Source organism: Megascapheus bottae, chromosome 10 (assembly GCF_031878675.1).
Source record: "Megascapheus bottae isolate mThoBot1 chromosome 10, mThoBot2.hap1, whole genome shotgun sequence".
In the NCBI taxonomy this organism is placed as follows: Eukaryota; Metazoa; Chordata; class Mammalia; order Rodentia; family Geomyidae; genus Megascapheus; species Megascapheus bottae.
The window spans coordinates 19,609,013-19,631,753 of NC_143518.1; the positions used below are offsets into that span (position 1 = coordinate 19,609,013).

Genomic DNA, 22,741 nt, shown 5'->3' on the forward strand with positions numbered 1-22,741 from the left:
ACAGAGCCATTTTTGGCTTTTTTTTTTGTTGATTAGTGGAGAAAAGTCTCATAGATCTCAGCCCCCTGAGAAACTAGGATTACAGTATTAGCTACCAATGATTGGCAAGACAATATTTTTTGCCAGTCCTGGAGCTTGAACTCAGGGCCTGAGCACTGTCGTTGGGCTTTCTCAAGGCTAGAGCTCTACCACTTGAGCCACAACATCACTTCCATTTTTTTTCTATGAATGTGGTACTGAGGAATTGAACCTGGTTTTTGTGCATGCTAGGCAAGCACTCTATCACTAGTCTAAACTTGGCCCAACAATTAAATTTTAAGCAGGCAGTCCATTAGTGAAAGAGGAGGATAGGAAGATAAATTACAGCTCAAGGATTTCAGACTGATATCCAACTCCTATGACTGACTGCACTCACTTACTTGTTAGTAAGGTGGCATTTACTCATTCATCCAGTGAGCTGGCTTTTTTTGAGTCCCTAATGTGTGTGATGTATTCTGCAGTATCAGATAAGACAGTGATGTTCTGAATTGCTAAGATTAAACACAATTCCAAGTCTGTGCTCTGACCCAAATTTTGCCTCTGCCTATTTAGGCTGGTTCCTAATTCCCTACTGCACCTGGACAGTAGCCATAGACATCTCCAACTGGGTGTCAGCCTCAGTTTTGAGTAGTATTTTTTTTCCAGCCTGGTAGAAGTGAGTGTAAAGAGAGCCTTGAGTTTATCCTTCTAATCTTAGCTTCTCCCAGTAATTGCTACCCTTGATGTAAACATTATGAGAACCTCCTTTATGGTATATTTTAAGGGACAAATGTTGTATTTGTCCCAAAGGACACTTGGACACAGATGTGGTCTACAGAACTAAAAAAAACTCAGATCTTTTATATCTTCTCCAAGACTGATGTCTGTGCTCCATGAAGTGTCTTAAAATGCTGCTCTTACAATGATTCTACAAGGCATCCAACTCTATCCATATCTGTACCATCAATTATGCTTATGTGTCTCATTTGGGAAAGAGTTGTAGGTAGATAAAGAAAGCTTCAGTGTCATGTGTTTGACACATTAAGCTTGTTCCCTGGAAAACACAACAAAACACATCAATTGATGTGATGGATTTGTTGCAAGGAGTTAGAACATATACAATTCATTCATTAAAATTGAGAAGCTCAGAAAGAATATTGGACTGGGATTTGGGAAACTTGATCTTAAATCTAACTTCCATATTATTCATATTTCAGATTGCTCATTATATATCTGTAGTTTCTTTTTTTCATGGTGTCTCAATTTTCTCCACAAGTCACTGGTTATGATAATCTCATTAGATGATTGTGAAAGGACTTTTTCTGAATACAGAATTTAAAATCCAATTAATTCCAAATGCTGCATTTCATCGGTAACAAACAATAAGAGCTTGCATTAATTTTTAAGTAGTGTTTATTACAGTTTTTCTTAGTTTCTATTAATGAGAAGTTGAACAAAAAAGGGGTATTTCTGAGATGATGTTTGGCACTGCTGCTATTTCCTGAAGGCTCTGGAGATGAGAAGATCCCCTCTTTTCCTTCTGCAGTTGGAAGGGGGGTCTTCTCTTGCACCCCAAGAATCTTCTGGAATGCCACTCTGAAATGACCCTTCCTTTCTCTAAGAGAGAAACCAGAGTGATGCTCTTGGTTGCATTCAGAGGAGGGATGCAAATGCTCAGAGATGGCTGTGCTCATTGAAACAAACAAGGACAAAGTAACCCACTCAGCTGAGAAGTGGGGGGTTGAGGGGGGTCAGGTTGGGGTGAATGGTCACACCTGCTTCCTTCCATTTTCCTGGGCGCCTGGCTTCAGCTGCTGCCCAGCAACAACAGTTCCATAAAAGCCTTTGAGAGGAGCTTTGAATATGTGTCAGCCAATAGCAGAGCAGGACCTGGCTGAGGGGTCCCCTCCCCCTTGCTGGAGCAGAGAATTGGGAAGGAGCAGATGGAGGCCTTTCTCCTCTCTGCGGGCTCTCAGGCCACATTGTCCGTGCCCTCCGGACCTAGGAGCTGAGAACAGAGGCAGACCCTGCACAGGTTTTCCCTTGGTCCGGAGCAGAGAAGCCTGTCTGCAGTTTGCTTTGCGGGGTGTGAGGCGCCTGATCTCATCCAGGGCAGGCACCCGGTATAGGTTTGCTCTTCTGTTAAATTTGCCTCGAGTCTTCTCATGTGTCATTAATCAAGCAGCTGAACTGGGCTGGCACTGCTGGAGCCGGCATTCATTATAGTCCCCAAGGGATCCCTTTCTTTAGATCAGAGAACTTTTGGCTCCAAGAATAGAGACATTCATCCTGGCAGGAAGCCCCAGGCCCGTGGCACACTGCAGGCTACCCAGGGGCTTCCCTTGGGTTCCCCCCTGGGGATTTGGTAACCCCATTGTGATCCTCCTGGGTTCCACGAATCCCTTGAGATTTCTAAGGACGGACACACACACACACACACACACACACACACACACACACACACACACACACACACACACACACACACACACACACACACACACACACACACACCCAACAGCAACGAAGCCATCTTTGGAGGAGCCACAGCACAGGCAAAAGAGCCCTACAATGGATCTGTATGAGGATACAGCCATGTGACATGGGTCAAGCCTGTTTGGTAGATTTTCTCCATTCTTCCCCTCTTCCTCCCTCTACCCCCTGTAGTAAGTGCTAGTCCCTGGGGGCTAGGAGTTAGGAAAGTCCTCAGGCCCACTTCCCTTGGTTTCCTGCCAGGGAGGTCCAGTGGTCAAGCTGATCTTGGCTCCAGGGAAGGAGAGAGGAGCTGTCTGCCTGCACACATCCACGTTCTCTCCAGTCCAATTACCTTCAAACCACACAGCAGGAAAATGCTTTCATTGGTTTCCAAACACAGGGCCTTGCCAGGAAAAGCGACAGAACCACTGTCAGAGCTAACAGTGTTTCTACTTGCAGGTGGAAGAAATGAAGTGAATGAAGGCCTCTCTCCATGGTGATAAGTAGTCTTTTTGGCCCAGGAATGGAAGAGTTCAGGATGGTGGAAGAGCAGCAATAAGAGATGGGGCTATTAAAGAAAAGATGAATCAGACTGGGAGAGAGTGAGGGAAAGGGTGACATCCTCCAGAAAGAAGTACGCTCATTATCTTACTTTGTAACTGTCACCCCTCTGTGTATCACCTTTCTAATAACAATATAAAAAAGAAAAGATGAATCAAAATGTATAGGTTACAGTTCCTTTCCTGCAGAACCTCTCTGCTGCTATAACCTTTTCAGAATCATAAAAAAAAATGCAGTCTAATTTCTCCCAAATAGTTTCATGTCTTTTCTGGGCTCATTTTCTCTCAGATATACAGTAAGTCTGAGCACTTGCTAGACATTTTGAATACATATAACTACGCATTCATTATAGAGCAATCTGCACGATTACACACACATTGCTCGAATCCATGCAGTGAATTCTGCATTTATGAACTAAGAGTTATTGTAAGGTAAATGCATAATCATAAGCAACTGACTTGAACTAGGATGATTCTACTTTCCTTAAAATATTTTTTTAAAGATAGGGTCTTTATACAGTCTAGGCTTGCCTTGAACTCATGCCCCAGTTCCTAAGTGCTTTCTCTCACTTTAAGATTCCGTATTGGTAAAAGTTTGAACACTGAAAAAGGAGTAGTAAATTTATCCTCCCCTCAGAAATATTGCTGACCTTTTCCACTCACAACAAAATGAAAATCTTAGGGAATTGATAGGGAAAAGTTATGTAGCTTTTGTCTTAGGGAAAACTAATCACCCACCAGGGAATGGGGGTATTTCTAAGACCTTAAGTAATTCTTTCTGGCTTGTCAGAGAAAAGGAATTCACTTCCTTTACTTCCTCCTCCTCCTCCTCCTCCTCCTCCTCCTCCTCCTCCTCCTCCTCCTCCTCCTCACTTTGCCTCCTTCTCTTAGGGAATTCTTGTTCAAGAAACTTCCACATAGAATACAGTAATGATAAACTATCAAGCATTTTTATGTGGCAGATGGCGTTATATGTGTAATAATGGCAGTGCATTTATGATCCCTATATATGGATACAAAAACTGAGGTGCAGCAAGATTAAGTCACTTGTTTAAAGTGAGCATTTATGTGGTAGAGCTGAGGTTCATACCAAGGTAGTTTGGCTTCACAGACGGGCATCTTAACTACCATGATGGGCACAGTAAAACCAACCTAGCAACCAGTCAACATCCATCCATCCAACCATCCATCTGGCCGTCCATCCATCCATCCATCCATCCATCCATCCAAAGAAAACAATGTCAAATCATGCCAGCTCTTTATTTAAAAGTCACAAGCTAGTTAAGGTTATTCATGGTTCTGGCATCTCTCCTCTCCATGATTTTTTTTTTCATTTTTCTTCATCCTATTAACCCATTGCCTTTGTGACAGAGAGCGGCAGGGAAAGGCTGAGATAGGATTGACTAGGGTGAGAGGTGGCCACCAATCTTAACATTATTGGAACATCTGATTAAAAGTCATTTTGACTATAAAAATCTTAAAATGTGGGAAATATATTTGATACTTGAAAAGGTACTATGTATAATCATCTCTCTATATAAACTATATATTATTTTGTTTTTGTTGGTCATGGGGCTTGAACTTGGGGATTGGATGCTGTCCCTGAGCTCTTTTGCTCAAGGCTAGTGTTCTACCACTTTGAGCCACAGCTCTGCTTCTAGTTTTCTGGTGTTTAATTGGAGATAATAGTCTTACAGACTTTCCTGCCTGGGCTGGCTTTGAACCACAACCCTCAGATCTCATCCTCCTGAGTAACTAGGATTACAGGCAAGAGCCACTAGCATCTGGCTGAGAAGATATAGTATTTTAAAGTTTGCCTGTTCACAAGGTTCAAGCCTTGTCAGGCAGGCATTTTGTAAGGGCTCTTCTTATGTGGTCTTCCCTCTCTGGGTATCAGAATTTTGATTACACTTGTCAGCTGGAGTTCAGCCTGGTTCAGATATCTATTTTTAATAATAGCTGAAGGGGTTCTCTTTTCATTTTTTCAAAATGAGAAAAAGATGACTTAGTATGGGAACAGGCTCATGGAAGGGGTCTAAATTTTCTTCTTGAAAGAATCTGCTGTCCTTAGAGGATGACCGAGAAAAGATTCTTTGCTGATGAGAAAGTCAGAGAGCAGAGTCAGGTTGGACACTCAAACCCTAGGAATAAATTTAAGTATCAAAATTAGTAAGAAATCATTCTAAAAATGATAGCCATGTCTTTGTAATGTGACCTTGTGGCCTTTCTTTATCAAGATGTGGAATTGGTTTTTCTACTGTTTGAACTTGCTTTGTTTGCTTTTATGGCTTGATTTAGACAGTAAAATTTAGCAGAGTGAGGCAAGTGCCAGTTCCAGACCTTTCTTGGCTTGCACTTATGCTATTTATCTTGATAATCCATTTCTGCAATGACAAATGACATAGAGATAATAATAAAGGGCCAGGAGCTTGGCCTAGTGGTAGAATGCTCACCGAGCACGCACAAAGCCCTGGATTCGATTCCTTGGTACCACATACATACTAAAAACTGAAAGTGGTGTTGTGGCTCAAGTGGTAGAGCGCTAGCCTTGAAAAAGTCCAAGGACTAGGCCCAGACCCTAAGTACAAGCCTCAGGACAAAAAAGAAAGAAAGAAGGAAGGAAGGAAAGAAAGAATAATAAAATAATAACAAATAATTTCCTATCACCACAGCTAATAGCCATCTAAATGACAAGCATGGAAGTGAGACCATTCTAGAGCAGCCAGACTTGGCTGGTCTAACTGCTGACTTCCAGTTAATGAACCAGCTTCCTAGATCAGCCAGGCCTGGCACATACCGCAAAATCAGACACAGACTCAGAGATATATGGTTAGTAGCAAACAAGAATTATTTCATTAAACTGGTGAGTTTTGAGTGGTTTGTTTTATGGCAACAACTAACTAAAACTAAGAAAGGATTGGAATGGAAGACACTAGTCCAAATGGTTTAGAATCAGTCAGAGATAAAATATATGAAAAAAAAAAGAATCAGACAGAGATTAGGTTTGGAACAACAACAGTTTAGAAACAAAATACAGCTTAAGCAGGTCATTGTTGATAATGGCCTTGGGATGAGCTGAGTAAATGGTGGAGTTCTGTTAAATGGGTCTGACAAAGGGACAGAGGCAAGGTAGGAAGAGGGAGAATTAGAGAAGAACCCATAGCTAGATGTGGTGGTGCATGCCTGTAATCTCAGAACTCAGGATCACAGACTGAGGCCGACCCTAGCATATATGCAAGACTCCTTCTCAACCAACAGATGCATGCATTGTTATATGTCTGTCATCTCAGACATATAACAATCTGAGATGGAGAGAACCCAGCAAGGGCAGAAAAACCAGAGAGACTTCATCCCAATAGAAGAATTAAGTAGTGTTGACTCCATTTCACCACTGATATTTTGAGCATCCAGGTGAAGATAAGGAAAGAAAATGAAACAAAAGATTTGATCCCTGCCTTATGGAACCTATATTCTAGTAGAGTGATGCAGATGGGCAAGTAGGGGATTGAAACATTGTATAATACACAAGGAAAAGCTTGGGATCTTATGGGATGTCCAGGGAGACGTGAAGGACAGAGGTGGCATTATAAATAAATTCATTAATTCCCACAATCCCTTGAAGCCGGTATAGTGATTATCCTTGGGTTATGTTAAATGGCACGTTCCAGGTCACACATAACTGGTAGGTTATGGAACTAGGTAAGAGGCAAAGTCCATGCTTCTGGAGAGTTCCATTTGCTCCCTGAGCAAAAAGGTCAGGGAGAAGAGGTAGCTGAAGGCTGAAAACAGAATTCCTAGATACTTGGAATGCTATTCCATAGAAATAACCTTGAGATTTTTACAAGACCTAAACTCTTGTGAGCTATGTGCCTATATCTGTACACGTGGGCTCACACACACACCTAGACTTGTGTCCACAGGGGTGTAAGAATAGGTAGAATTGAAGGTTCATTGTTCTCTATATAATTTGTTCTGTATGGTAGAGTTGGGCAGCTTCTTTTATTTGATCATGAAATGTATCTATCCATCTATTGCTTGATCCGTCCATCCTATTTTCTTTCTCCCTAGAATCTTTCCTTTCCAGAATCTTCAAACATCTTCTTGACCTAGGACTAGATTATTTTCATTGTTACTACTGTTTATTTGTTGTCTTTCCTCCAGTGGAGGAACGGCTTTCTCTCTTATGATGAGAGGTGACTTCCTCTTCCCTTTTCTCCTTTCAAATCTTAAACTTCAATTGTGTTTTCTGGGCCAGACAATACTAAGTGGGAAAGCAAAGAGAGCCATTGTCAACAGAGGCTAGTCAGAAGTACAGGTGCTTTTTGCTGGAAGGAAGATATGCCTAGGAAGGCCATATAACAAATTACCACTGAGTGGTGTGCTGTGTATGCGTGTGTGTGTGTGTGTGTGTGTGTGTGTGTGTGTGTGTGTGTGTGTGTGTAACTTTCAGGGATATATTTGGACCTTGCATCTCACTGAAAGACAGAGATCATGTGATTTCTGATTTGAGTTTCCAACAATCTTTTGCATCTCCCTATTGTTAATATTCATTATTTTTTGGACTAGAAATGTAAATGCAGAAATGTATAAATATAGAAACGCCCCTACTACAGTCAAAAACAGCCTCAGTGCATTAGTTTTCTATTGCTGCCATAACAAATTACCACACACATAGTGACTCAAATAACACAAATTTATGATTTTATAGTTCTGTAGCTTGGAAGTCTCACAGGGCTACAATTACAGTGTTGACTGGATTGTGTTCCTTTCTGAAGGCTCTTGGAAAGATGTGTCTCTGCTCTTTCAAGCGCAGTCCTTGGGATTGCTGGACTGATCTTGCTAGGCAGGTAGTCTGCCACTTGAGACAAGCCGCCTGTCTTATGACTGTTCATTGCTAAGGGCATGTTTTAGAATGGACCTACCAGGTAATTTAGACACCCTTTCTCTTTCAAGGTCTTTGACTTAATCAAATCTGCAAAGTCATTTTTTTAGCCAGGTAAGGTCACACAGTCACAGGTTCCAGGGATTAGGCTACCATTGGGGGATGATGTTCTGTCTACCTTTCTTTTTCTTTGTTTTTGTTTTTTTGTTTTTTGTTTTGGTCAGTCATGGGGCTTGAACTCTGGGCCTGGGTACTGTCTCTGAGCTCTTCAGTTCAAGGATAGCACCCTACTCCTTGAGCCATAGCACCACGTCCAGTTTTCTGATGATTAATTGGAGATAAGAGTCTCACCAACTTTAGCACCCGGGCTGGCTTTGAACTGTGATCCTCAGATCTCAGCCTCATGAGTAGCTAGGATTATAGGCGTGAACCACTGTGCCTGGCTTTCTGTGTACCTTTCAACTGCTTGCCTACTATTCTGCTTCCTCAAATCTTTTTCTTTCTTTTGAAATTATATTTTTATTAACTTTAAGTAATTGTACAAAAGGGTTAAAATTCAACATATCAGTGTATGAGTATAATGCATTTTAGTCAATATCACTCCTTGCTTCTTTCTTTCCCATTTCTCCCAGTTCCATCTATTCCCTCAATTTTTCTAGTTTCATAGCCAAATTGTTTTGTACGTTTCTTCCTTTTCATTTTCCATTCTTTCCTTCCTTCCCTCTTTTCCTCCCTCTCTGAGCCCTTTTTGCTAAAGGCTGGTGCTCTACTGCTTGAGCCACAGTGCCACTTCTGGGTTTTCTGGTGATTAATTGAAGATATGAGTCTCATGGATTTTCCTGCCTGAGATGACTTTGGACTATGATACTCTGATCTCAGCCTCATGAGTAGCTAGGATTTACAGGTGTGAGACACCAGCTAGCTAAATCCCCTTTTCTTCTCAGTTTAGTTCTCAATTCATTTATTCTAGCAAATAACAGAAACTTTTACATGCTAGGAATTTACTTGGTATTGGAGATACAAAGATGAGAGCTGGGATTTGGCCTAGTGGTAGAGTGCTTGCCTAGTATGCATGAAGACCGGGGTTCGATTCCTTGGTACCACATACTTGAAAAAGCCGGAAGTGGTGCTGAGGCTCAAGTGGTAGAGCTCTAACCTTGAGAAAGTCCAAGGACAGTGCTCAGGCCCTGAGCTCAAGCCCAGGACTGGCAAAAAAAAAAAAAAAAAAAAAAAAAAAAAAAAGAAAGATTGGAGATACAAAGATGCAACAGAGTCCCTGATCTTTAGGGCACAATCTATTTTGGTTTCCTTTGATAGGCTGATCACACACTCAAGTCTTGCTGTTGGCCTTTTTTTTTTTTTTTTTTTTTCTGTTTATTTCTCTAAGCCAAACCTTCCCAACCTATTTGTTTAGCAAGCCGAGGTGCTATTTACTGTAATGTCCATATGAAAGTATGTGCCATGGTGTGAGGATCTAAGACAGTGTTCTACACCACTGGTCCTCCCTGCAGTCTTGAGAATAGCAGTGTAAGCATCACTGGGACTCAGTTAGAAAAGCTAGTTCCCAAACTCTACCCTTGTATTTGCTGAATTAGAAACTGAGAGTGTCCTCTCTCAATCTGGAGTTTAATAAGTGCTATAGAATACCCACATGCTCCCCCCTCTCTCTCTGTTACGTATGTGTGTACTGATTCTGGGACCGGAACTTAGGGCCTGGGTGTTGTTCCTGCCTTTTTTTAAATTTTTTTTTTTTAATTTTTAACTGAAGACTAATGCTTTGCTCTTGAGCCACAGTGTTTTGGGTAGTTAATTGGAGGTAAGGATTTCATGAACTTTCTGCCTGGGCTGTCTTTGACTCATGATGCTCAGATCTCAGTCTTCAGAGGAGCTATGATCACAAGCAAAAACCACACTGACACTTGGTTATGGGTCTTAAACGTAAGGATCATTGCTCTATGGCAGGTTGTTAGTCGTCTCCAATGCCTGAAATTCAAGGTCCACTATCTTCTCTTTGGTTGTGTCTCTCCTTGGCTTATTTGAAGTAGTTGATCCTTCTCTGAGTTCATCTCTCCTGACTTCTTTTTCCATGTCCACTTTCATGTTCTGTTACTTATTCTCAGTGTCTTTGCTTAGCTCCTCTTTCAGGGTTCTGCTCTTAGTCCCTCTTTACTTTTTATCTTTGAGTGAATTCATCTTCTCTCATCTCCTGTTTTGATGTGATGAGCTTCCATGGAGCACTGGTGAGCTTCCATGGAGCACTGCCTTTCCATCTATCTCTTCTTCATCTTCTGCCCAGGGGTAGCAACAGAGCTCAGCCAAATCCCGAGCCTCATACATTACTGTGCAGATTTTCTTTGGCTAGCCAAGTGCTTCTTTTCTTTCTAGGCTTCCAAGTCTTTAAAATTAGGCTCAAGTGGCAGATTAGAGTAGTTCTCAATGCCTCTCATTCTGAACTCGCCCAGCCCTCCTATTGTACCAAGTCCAGCTGATTCAGCCTTCCCAAATCAGTGTCTCTTTTTCTTTTCTCTCAAATCCATTGTGTTAGTTTGGCTGCCAGTCTTTCCTCCAATTCCATCCCCCTAGTATGTGTTCTCAGGACATAGATCTGAGGATAAAATCGATTTGCTCACAATTAATCTTTCACTTATTCAGCTGGGCTTACCAAAATCACAGGGAACTATCAGTGTGCAAGTCAGGTGGTGTCTCCGCCTAGAGGGCCTCTTTTTTTTTTTTTATGGGTCATGGGGCTTGAACTCAGCTTGGGCGCTCTCCTTGAGCTCTTCAGCTCAAGACTATCACCCTACCCTTGAGCCAAGCCCCACTTCCCATTTTCTAGAGGTTAATTGGAGATAAGAGTCTTAGATCCTTTTGTGCCTGGGCTTTGAACCTTGTTCCTCAGATCTCAGCCTCCAAAGAAGCTAGGATTACAAGCATGAGCCACTGTGTCCGGCTGAGGGCCTCTTTTTTTTTAGGTTGGTTTCTGTCTCTCTTCTGCTTTCCATGAACCCCAACATTCCCATGATACCTTGGAATATTTAGCTCACTCATGAATGCATTTCAGTTAGTCATGTGTATCTTTCTCCCCTTGCCTAATCTCCCTGGCACCACAAGAATGTCTTTCTCACCTTCATGGCTCTGGCTAGGCTCCCCAAAATGGAGCCTAGCCAGTTGACAGTTGAGTTGCTTCAGTGTCTCAGGCAGCAGTGAAACGGTGATGTGAATGTCTGCAGGGGTCAGCTCTGTGCGGGACCTTTAGAGACAGGCCTCACTCAAGAGAACCAGCTTGCAGCCAAGGAAGGACCATTCCCTAGAAATCTGCTGCCATCAGGATGTTTGCTCTCTGCCTCTAGAGAAGGGCCTTCTTGAAATCTTTTCCCTGTCATTAGCTGTGCTTTTGGGAGTTGCCAGCTGCAGCTTCCTTTGCTCATCTCTGGCTTCCACTGTTTGTTTATTTATTTCCTTGTCAGCCTCTTTCTCTGGCTGTGCTTGTAAATAGAGCTGGTGACTGTCTGCCCAGGGCCTGTGCTGTGAACCTGCTGCCTGCAGACTCTGAAACATACACAGAGGGTGATTCTTGTGTTCAAAAGTGGCTCCAGGCACTGGCCCAAGCCATCCAGAAGTTTTTGCTCCTGATCACTCAAGTGGAACTTTGCAGAGAGGGTCGTCATGTGACATGCTCCCTCCAGCCCCTCTGACTCTCTCATTCTTTTCTTTTTCTTTCTTTTTTTATTGTCAGGATAATGTAGAGAGGGATTACAGTTACTTTGGTCAGGGAGTAGGGGCATTACTTCTCACACATTGATACCCTTCTCATGTTTTTGTCCCTGTTTCCTCCCCGAGCTCCTTCCAATCATCTTGTTTTTCCCCCTTCCCTTTCCTATTTCAAATAAACAAATAAACATATATACAATATACCAAGTAACAAAGTCAGATACAGTAACAATATGAGATTAACTAAAGTGCAAAGAAAGAGAAGAGAAATAACATAGTACATTAAGAACAGCAGTCACACAAGATAAAGCACTTGTTTCCATATCCTAAACAGCCTTTCATTTAGTCTCATCCTATATGACCTTGTGTACCTAGGATTTGAGCTACTGTAATCCTCTGCTAGGAGAGTCCTAGATGTGTGGTTACAAATGAGGGAAATCATTGAGTCCAGCTCTCTCATTCCTGGTCATACCACGATGGGTATGCATCCTCCTTATGTTGGGCAGGGGAAGAGGGGCATTAGACTCAGCACAGGGTGACAAAGGACACTGAACAGTTCCTAAAATGTAGCTGTGTGTATTTTTTTTCTTTCCTTAGAAAAAGTTGGAGCTGTACTTGACAGAAATTGTCTAGCCAAATCTTAAGCCAAAGTGGCTTTGTTGATTATAAGAGGTAAGAGGGAAATCTGGTAGCTGGGCCAGGAATACACATTTCTGTATTTTTTCTTTCCCTATTTTATAAAGCTTCTATCTTGGCCTGATTTGGAGCATAAACAGCTCATCTTTTTTTTCCCCCCATGCCAGTTACCCTGTTCCATCTCCTTGTGCTCAGGTAGCACCTCCCGCCTCTTTCTGCCACCCTCTTTGTGCCTCTCCATCTCCTGAATTCCAGAGAGCCACTGGCCCCTAGGAGCTGCGGTGAACCGAGCTGTCAGCAGGAGAGCCAGGAAGGCAGTGCCATCCTGCTGATGCCTGCGGTCCTCCCCCGACTGCGTGGCAGCGTGCATCATCTGTCAGAGTGCCCCTCTCCCCTCCCCCTGCCTCCCGCCTCTCTCCCCCCTCCCCTGTGCTTGCTGCTGGCTCTTTCCCTTTTCATGAGATGCAAAGCCTGGCAAAGAGCAGAGCCGGGCCAGGACTGAGCAGCATGTCACAGCAGCTATTCTAGGGAGCTGTGGTAAGGTGGCTACTCTCCACCTCCCTCTCCATGTACCAGAAGGTAGCTATCACTCAGGGCTTCACCGAGCCATGCCCAGCTGGGGCCCACACCAGCCACATCTTCCCAGCTGTGCCACTCCCAGACAGGTAAGAGAGAGCAGCTGTTTCTAGCAGGGCCCGGTGGAATGGCTGGCAGAGCCATGAGTTTTGCTGGGAGGTGTAGGATACTTGCAGGCAGAATCCCATTTTATCTTCTCAGAGCTTCTAAGAGCAGGGCAAGCCTGCCACCCTTGACTAGAGCAAGGGGGCAGGAACAGTTTATTCTTCCTAGTCAGTAGGGGTTGGATTGCAAAACGTTCTTTTGTTTTATTTTGTTTTGTTTTTCTTTCTCAACTCTAACCACTCAGGTCCCTTGAAGGCAGCTTTCTGTTTAGGAGGGGCTCCAGCTCAGCGCTGGATAGCCTTGTGTCTGGACTACGTATGGCACAGCCTCCTTATTTTTAGTTCCATTCACGTCTTGTTTGGCTGTTATTTGGAAGCAGTCACCTGTGTAGCAGTGTGGCTGAACACAGCATCTGTCAAGTGTACAGCTCTCCAGTGTTGCCGGTGACTAACCCTGGTGACACATTCCAGTGCAGGAAGACTCACAATTGCAAGGAGGGAGATTAAAATGCATCGGTAAAATGCTACCCATGTCTAAGCAGCAAGATGAGGGTGCAGATATCACCTACTGGAGGTAATAAACACTGGCTTGTCTGGTTAGGGACTTTTATGGGATCATGGGGGAGGAGGGCGGTTCTTTCTGTGTTAGCGTCACTCACTGTCAACCTCTTGTTGGATTGAATACTGAAAATCTGGCTTTATGGTCCTTATAGGTTCTAAGTTGGGGGTGTCTGCATTTTACTGAAATAACAGAGGAAAGCTGAACCTATCCCACACCTGGAGTGAATTCTGGATCATTTGCTCTTACGTATTTGGGAAACTTGAGGATTTTCTTGGAGGAGAGAGGCACCGACAAGTGAGAGATGTATTCGTGAGATCATGTTAGTACTAGGGAAAGTTTCATGTTCCAAACAAGCAATCTGGTGTTAGGCTGATGATTGGTTTTATGGGGGCTCCCACAAGCAAACAACCCAGTAACCCAGCTTTTATTAACCACTTGCATTCTGCTCATTCTTAGCACAGGTTTCCCAGAAGAAATGTGTCTGGGGCGGAGGAGGGGGGGGAGGTTGGTAGGACAAGGCTAAGTCAAGTTTGGGATTAGATACTTTGTGCTTAAAATAATTTTTTTTTTAACATAGTGCCTCACAAACAAAGGAACCTGAAAACACACTCACATTCTGTGTTCAGTTGAATTAGCCCTTCTAGTGGGGGGCTAATTTCTTAATTTCAAGGTCTTCCCTCCAGGGGGTCAGTGAACTCTGACTTGGAAAACATGGATTCTTCGCCACAACAGTTAAGTTAATAATGCTAGGTACTCTCCGGAGACTGAGCAAGTGTGTGTTTGGATGGTTGAGCAAAACCCATTATACTTTGCTTTAAGACTGCCTGCCTCCAATTCTCCACCCCATGCGGATCTCAGTGGCAAGGGCAGCAGCAGAAGCAGCTTCTGAACATGCAGAGATGCTGGTGGGTACAAAAAGCCCTGAAAGCTCTAGATTGGTGACTCCGTTGGGCCATTAGCCTACTTACTGCAGGCCTCTGAGCAACTCTGCTTCGGTCATCTGGAAAAGGGGAGCAATATCAAGGTGTCCCACTTACTCTTCTTTGAGATTCGGTGAAAAGGAACAAGATGGCCTCCCATGGTGAAGCTGTGCTGAGCAATTTTGCTAGGCCCATCCCCTACATTATGCTGCTTCATCCTCCAACTTTCCAGGCACACTATAGACTGGGGGGAGTTCATAGGTCAAGTGGTGGCTGGGTCAAATAAATGTAAAATCTTCTTGTAAAGTGGCTTTATGGTTTGGAACGTCTTTCCTGTCAGTCCTGTCCCAGGCTCTCTGTTTTGCACACTCTTTGCTTCCTCGTTGTTCAAATCCTGACATCACTAGAGATACTACAAATACCCTTTTCCTTCTGTGACTTGTGATTTTGGATATTTTCACGGTTTCGGAATTCACTGGGTAGATCTTTATCAGGACCTTTGTAGCACTCTCTCTACGATTTCCAAAACACCTTTTGAATTATTCCACCAAAGATCCTAGGAGGATGAGGTCTCAGAAGAGCAGAGTGGGTTAAGGTAGATTCCTACCAGGGCCTTGTCTGTCAAGATAATGTATCAGGGAGCATTTGCTCAGCATCTCTGTGCATCAGAATGCACCCACACAGCCCTTGTCCCTCCTCCCACCCCCAGTGCACCCGGCACATGCAAAGCATCTCACCAAGCTCTCATTCCCCACAGGACTCTGAATTGAGGAGCAGATTCCAGTGGGAAAACTGTTTCCTGAGTCCCTGCCTGCAGGGCACTATTTCCTGGCTTGGATGGCTGTGGATTTTTTTCCCTTCTGCCCGAACTAGGTGGTCAGATTGGAGCTGGAAGCAAGGACAGGAAAGCCATTGCCCGAAGTCATTAAAAATGGAGGATTAGAAAGAGCTTATTTTATATTCAGGGGAGGGGGAGAATGCTGAAGCTGCTTTCTGCCAACAGCTGTGGACCCTGACAACAAATGGTAAAGCTTTTGTTACTGTCTAAGAAGGGAAAGAGATTGATAACCTGGCACTGAGAGATAGGAGGAGACAGCCACATTTCAATTGTGGCAGTGCCTTCTGCTTACACTGCAGCCCCAAGGCTTTGCAAGCCAGTTCCTCCTTTCTTCCCATATCCCATGCTATTGAGTTCCTTGGCTATAAGGCCGGGCCTTCTTTGACTGCTGCTTGCAACATGACTCTGTTTCATAGGACTCATCATTTAGAATTTATGCTTGCTTCTCCGTCTCAGTAAATTCTCATGGAGCCACATAGGAAGTTGACCTTGCTTTAGTAGTGCTGATGTGAGCATGGAAGGTCTAAGTTAAGGTGAGCCTAGCTTGAAGGGGAAGAGCTGGATGAGTTCTTGAACTCTTGTCATCGTCCTTGGAGCCTGTGTCATCTCTAGGACTCCATGCTGCTCCAAACCCAACCATGATTTCCTTCATCCTATTATTGGTTGGTTCAGGTCAATTCAACAAATATGGATTGAACATCCTGTCGGTGTTGGGCACTGTGAAAAGCTGTGTAGATGTAGGTGATCAATATATCCATTACCTATGTCATATACATAGGAAATGTGAGGTATCCATGGACATTACATAAGGATTCTTAAGACTTAGATGAATAAATGAATATATTTCATTTGACCTTGAAAAATGCAGAGCCTGCTAGGCAAAGAGAGATGAGAGTATGTCCAATGCTAGGAGTTGAGGTAGAGAAGTATGTGCAGAGTCAAAGAGGTACAGAGATACACACTTGTGTGTGCAGAGGAGTGTTCTTGGAGGAAGCGGTCTTGAAGTTCAGCTTAAAACACTTAGGGCAAGGCCACTCTTGGAAGAGGGACTAGAACCAAGAAGGCTGAGAGCCATGGAACCCTGTGCAATGGGCTCAAGAAGATGAGCGATATGGAGTTGCTGGAAACAGAACCTTATGCCAGGAGAGTGGTAGGCAACTCTTAAGGAATGCAGGACTGAGAAGGTAGGGGTTTAATCTATCAGGATCCCTAGTAAGCTCTAGGTAGGGGAGTTCCTAGAGTATGAGAAGAGAGCACAGATACATTTATAATTCAAACAGGGGACCATGACTGCAGAATGGAGTTGAACTCAAGGATGTAGGCTTGATCAGAGACCAAGTGCTGGGAGCTTAGCAGCCAGAGACCAAGAATGAATGAATCAAGACCATGGACAAGCATAGTAGGAATGTAAGGAAAGAGATACATTTGAGATCCATGGAAGAAGGTTAATCAGCAGGCTTTGGGGGTTGCTTGAGGGTAAGAGATGAGAACAAAAGAATTGTCTCTAGTTACTTCTGTCCTTCTGGCTTGAGCGATTCAGCCAGTGGAGGGGCTATCTCAGAGACTGATAACCAGCAATTCCAGAGGAACCTAGGATCTATAAGTATGTGTTGAGAGGAAGAGGCTAGCTGGGTAGAGTGGGGATGTCTCAGGGAATCAGGCCTGGTGATGTATTGATGAGATGTATACTTCCATTGGTTGTACCTGTGTGTCCAGCAATCCAGAGGCCATAGTGATCTACATAATTGGGAGAGGAGCTAAATTTGGGGAAATGGTCCATATACCCAGTGTATGTAGGACTACAGGTAAGGATGCCAAGCATCATGTAAAGAAGGAAGGTGAGAAGCTAAGGTTAAAGAGAAGGGAAGGCTTCTATGTAAGGGCTAGGCAGAGGAGAAGGAGCCAGCAAAAGAGCTAGGGGGAAAGGCCATTACACAATTATTAAATATCCAATGATTATTAAATATCTAATAAGTGCTCAAATTTTCCCAATTATCCATCTGTCTAGCTGTTTATTTATGAGGCATAATTTTGCTATGTAGCCTAGGCTGGCTTTGAACTTGCCACCTTCCTACCTCAGTCTCTGGAGTGCTGGCATGATTACAGGCACTATCATGTCCAGAAAATTCTTTTTATAACTTTTCATTTGAATCAAGATCCAGGATAAATTCCATATATTTCCTTTGTTTGATGGTTGTTTGGGAGAGGTTTGTTTTTTAAGCACCAACAACTCTGTCTGAGGGACGGTGTTGTGTAATCTTGTTTCCTGATTTGATATCATTTTCCTGTGTTGCTATACCAGTTAGTTGTATCGTTGCTCTAAATGGCAATTGCAGGTCTAGTAACTAAGCCCTGAAAGTTTAACTTTAAAGTTCTTTCTGAAGACAGCTAGAGAGAGAGGATAAAAAATATGTGAATATAGGAAAAAGAACGGGAAGGACTTACAGTGACTGAGTTCTTAGGAGGCTAATGAAGGCCCAAGAGGAAGAAAGGAAACCAGAATGGTGACAGACTTAAAACATAAGTGCCTCCAGTGAGACTAGGCACATGCTTACGAATGGATTATACATGTCTGTGCTATCTCAGGGAGCAGTGGTTAAAAAAAAAAAACCAACAAAGGCTCTCTTTAAACTACTACGTTCTCCTTTTATAGCTTCTGTTTCTAAACAGCTTATTTAGTGTCAGAACAGACATTATATAAGAAATCCTTCTGTCAATAGAGAAACCACAGGAATTCTCTTCCCATTTTACAAATGGGCAAAACAAGTTGATAAGGTCAATAATAAAATAAAGATGACTTCCTTTATTAAGAGTCCTTTGTACTGGGCACTGTTTGCCTGATATCTTGAATCCTTCCTACTCAAGAGGTTGATATTTGAGGAGCATAGTTCAAAACCAGCCCAGGCAGAGAAGTCTGATATTCTCTGTCTCTGTCTCTGTCTCTGTCTCTGTCTCTGTCTCTCTCTCTCTCTCTCCTGCCAGTCCCGGGGCTTGAGCTCAGAGCTTGGACACTGTCCTTGGGCTTTCTCAAGGCTAGCACTCTACCACTTGAGCCACAGCACCACTTCCAGCTTTTTCTATGTATGTGATACCGAGGAGTCAAATCCAGGACATGTTAGGCACTCTACTGCTAGGCCATACTCTTGGCCCCAAGTCTGATATCTCCACTTAACTACCAAAAAGCTAGAAGTGGAGCTGTGGCTCAAGTGGTAGAGCACTAGCTTTGAATAAATAAGCTAAGGGAGAGTGAGTACCAAGCCCACATGTGTGCATGCACACACACATCCACACACGAGTCATTTGTCACTTGTCAATGACTATGGTGAACAACCTATTCTCTCATCCCTATCAAACCTTTTAATGAGTTTAGGATATTGATACCATTGTTAGTTTTACTTTACTCATGATGAAAACAATACTCATTGTAAATAACATCCACTGCTGCAGATCACTGGGCTTTCCTCTCAATTCTGTCTACTCTGCATCAAAAAATCAACTCTCTTCACTCTTTCTCATTTATTTGCTCATTGGTAAAATTCCATTGATATTTTAGGAAGCAAAGATCACCTCCAAATATTATTACAAGGGACAGTGTACTAGAATTTATGTAACAGAACTTCACATTTCTTTCTTATATCTACCTTGGAAATTAGATGGAGCAAGGGTGTTAATTTGCTGTCAGTCTTGTGAGTTGGTGGCCACAAGGAGTTAAAGGTAGGTAGGGCCACACAGCTAGTGAATGACAAAGTTGGAATGGAAGAACTTTTCTTTGGATTCCAAATCCTGAGCTTCTCTGGTTTTCTTTCAAATCTCATGGGTCTTCTTTAGCTCCTGCCCATTCTTTCTGCCCCTCCGATGCTCCTTCGGAGCAGACGAGGAGGGTTATTGCAAATTAAATATCTGAATGCTTGAACTGATGAACAGAAAATGAGGCTGCTAATGCTCAGAGGAATGACAGTGGGATGCATTTTTTTAAAGTAGAATTTTGGGCCAAGTGGCCTCTTTCTGTCCTGCCCTTCCCTGTGTCCTTCCAGTCTCCATGGAAACCCCAAATCAATGCAGCGTATGTCGATTCATGTTTCTACTGTTACTAGGAAGCTACGAAGTGGAAATTACTTTTAAAAAGACTTGTGGAAGAGCTTGAACACACTGGCCAGAATTCCAATCTGATATCTAAAATGATCGTTTTAGTAAAAGCTTTTAATGGGGGTGCTATCTTAGGTGTATGTCGATGAGGTAAATACACAGGAAGTATTTGGCAATAAATCACCTCTTCTCTTAACGTATTATATTGTGGATTTTAATTCCTTTTATCTTCAATTTAATTATGTTTTCATGGTCTGGATAGTGATGCCAGGTGCTTCTTTTGCTCCTGATTAATTCCCTTCTGTCCTGGTTGGGCGGTTGTGATAGCTTCTAGAAGCCCTCCGTACCTGTGTGACTGTCCAGGAAAACCCTTAATATCCTGTCATTCTGAGTAGAAGGAATCGTGTGTGTGTGTGTGTGTGTGTGTGTGTGTGTGTGTGTGTGTGTGTGTGCAAAGCAGAAAGAAGAGAGGGTGAGAGAGGAAGGGAGGAGATGGGAGGGGAGAATGAGTGTTGGACTACGAAGTTAGATACATAAATGGGACCAGCTGATAGTCAGACAATGCCAGGAGCTGCAATAGAGCCCATCAAAGATGATTGCACAGACAATCCACTTCATGGTGTCTACTCTGTGGGTGGCTGACACTGGAGTCGTGTTTTTGAAGGCTTGTAGGCAGGTAGGGGGTGGGGTGGAGGCATGGAGCCGAGGATCCAGCGTGGAGGAGGAGGATAAGCATGTGCTGCAGGATGAATAACCTTTGACAGGCAATGCCAGTGGATGAAGTTAAAAGAGGATTGCAGAAATAGAATGCTGAGGTTCGAAAGTCAAGAAGAATGGAGAAAAATAAGCCAGAAATATCTGCACTTGTTACCCCAAGTGACTGGGATAAAGTGACATACATCATAAACTGATGGAGGCCCCTGCAGGAACAGGAGAGGAAAGATGTGGATTTAGGAGACAGAGGCTCGTGGAGCTGTCCAGCAGAGCTCTGAGGCCCAGCAACCTGAAATACTCTTTAAGAAAGAAGCCCTAATTTTTCAGCAGGCAGTGGTTGACATCTGGTGAGGGCAGGTTTTTGAGCGTGACTTGTCATCAGAGTTTTCCTGGGGAAAACCAGGAATCACTGCCTGTCAGCGGAGATATGCTAGACCTCGTTTGTAGCCAGCAAGTCAGCAGCCAACCACCAAAGAATCCAGAGCTGGAGTTTTCTGACTAGAGCTCAGCTGATGATGTAGAGTCTATGCAACTGAATCCTCCTATCCCTTCTCATCCCTCAGTGCTCCAAGCCTGCTTACCTTCCTTTTTCTAACTCTTTCCTTCAGCAGAGAAGATCAAGCTAACACGCTGTACTTTGAGTTTAGCTTAACCTCCCTCCTGGAGCTTTTCTCCCTTGGAAAGATTCCATTAGAATCCTTCGGCAGATGGGACTGGTCGTGGATTTGTGCTTCTCACATGGGCCTGGGGAGGTCTTGGGGTGATTTCTTGTTGAGGTGCTTTGGTAAACACATTTGGAGTTGTTTGGATTTTCCCTTTTTCCACATATCTCTATCTATCTATCTATCTATCTATCTATCTATCTATCTATCTATCTATCTATCTGGCACATGTCAGCATCCTTGTGTTCCTTCTTGTCTCATTCCTTCCTTTAACATTTTATTCATCACTCTATCTTTTCTTAAGCATTTGACTTATTGACTTCCTGTGACTGTATTATTTCTCTGAAGGCTAATTGGGGATTCTGATGCCTGGTTAGTATTGATCAGCTCCCACTTGAGACTTGGGCTCATCTGCAGCCCTGCTCTCCTCCTCTGGCCTCTAGGCTTTTCTATCCTGGACAGCAGATTTGGCAGCAGGAAACTTGGGAGGAGGTGGTACGCTATTTTAGCCTTGGTTAAGAGTGCCATAATGTCATTACTTTTGTGTTAGAGGGAGGGCCACAGTAGCTTTGAGTCTGGCAACCGAAATCAGTTCTGTCACTTTGGCTTGTTTTTGTCTTTGCTTTTATTCCCCCCCACCTTTAAAGGGAGCTGATAAAGGCATTGATCTTGTCAATTTGTAGTGAGAATTAAATAAGATAACTCAAATGCAATGCTGAGCATGTTATCTAGCACATACTAAATGCTCATTAAACATTAGCCATATATATATATAGTCACACTATAACATAAATAAATCCATTGTGGATTAGCAAAATGTTTGTCAATGAGCTTTCCTCCCTCACCTTCATTACGGTATATCAGGAAAAGGTCCAGAAGTAAAAGATTCTCTTCTGGCTTAGGCTCTAAATTCGTTTGGATTAGCAGCAGGGTTTAAGACATGAGTTACAATAAATGGAAAACTTTCCTTTTGCATCTCGTTTTGTGTGCATTGCCTGATGTAAGGGCACTGTGGACATTATCAGGAGAGACAATGAGTCACCACAGAGGGAGCACCGGCATTTTTATTTTGTCCAAGCACCAAGCGATGAATGGTTGCAGCAAAACTGTTTCATGGTCAGAATATAGGTTATGCACCACTGTCTGCTCAGAAAGATCTGAATGATATGGTAGAGAAAGCTCTTTTGTTAGCATCATTATAGACACAAATTCTGGTTCTTGTGCTGCCCCTTGTGTTCTGTGTTACTTTGAGAAAAGATCCTTTATCATGTCTAGCCTGACTTTTCTTGGTCTGTAATTTGGGAATAGCCATACCCTCTCTGACTGTGGCCTGGGATGGTGGAACGACAATATGTAGAAATGTTTTATACAAGAGTATTTGCTCTTGAGACAGTCTTGCTATATAGCCCAGTCTGGCCTTGGAGTTGTGAGGCCTCAGCTTCCTGAGTGCTGGACTATGGTGGTGAGCCATAACATCTGGTTTTGCTTTATATGTTTTAAAAGGGTATCACATGGAATCTATTACTTTAAACGTAAAGCCACCTCTTTATGTAGAAATGTCTGCTAAGTAGGAGACATGGATTTTAGAAACAACTTGCAGCCAAGGTAAAGTGTTTTTTGGAGCAAGCTGCTGAGTAGAAATGGAGACTTAGCCTTTGAGACTCCGGTCCTTATAGTGACAGTGAACAGAAGACAAGCTTTATCCCAGAGCAGGTTGCAAACTTGAGTATGCATTGGAATTTCCCAGAAACTGGGCTCTATCCTGAGTTTCTAGGATGCTGTAGGTCTGGGTGGGGCTTGATGTTTAGCATGTCCAATACATTACCGGGTTCATCACTGGTCTGGGTACCACTTTAGATGCCTCCCTATATTAGGGCAAGCATGAGGAAAGTCTTCTTTTGGGATCAGAAAAAAAAAAAAAGACAGCATGGAGATCCATGCGGGTAAAGAGATTTGGGAGCAAAACTGGAATAGAGACAGCAAATTGGGATGATCCT

General features: G+C 43.2%; 1 protein-coding gene across 2 annotated transcripts in view; it reads left to right on the forward strand.

Moving 5' to 3' along the window:
- The first annotated feature begins 12,819 nt into the window (after nt 1-12,819).
- Rgs8 (regulator of G protein signaling 8) overlaps nt 12,820-22,741 on the forward strand; it is a 45,604-nt gene continuing 35,682 nt past the window's right edge. Inside the window, exon 1 of one of the 2 annotated variants that reach the window (XM_090340294.1) lies at nt 12,820-12,947. In XM_090340294.1, coding sequence (XP_090196420.1) covers nt 12,891-12,947 — 57 coding nt within the window. In that variant the 5' untranslated portion in view covers nt 12,820-12,890. The remainder of the gene's footprint in view (nt 12,948-22,741) is intronic. The other variant, XM_090340298.1, reaches the window with a different exon arrangement.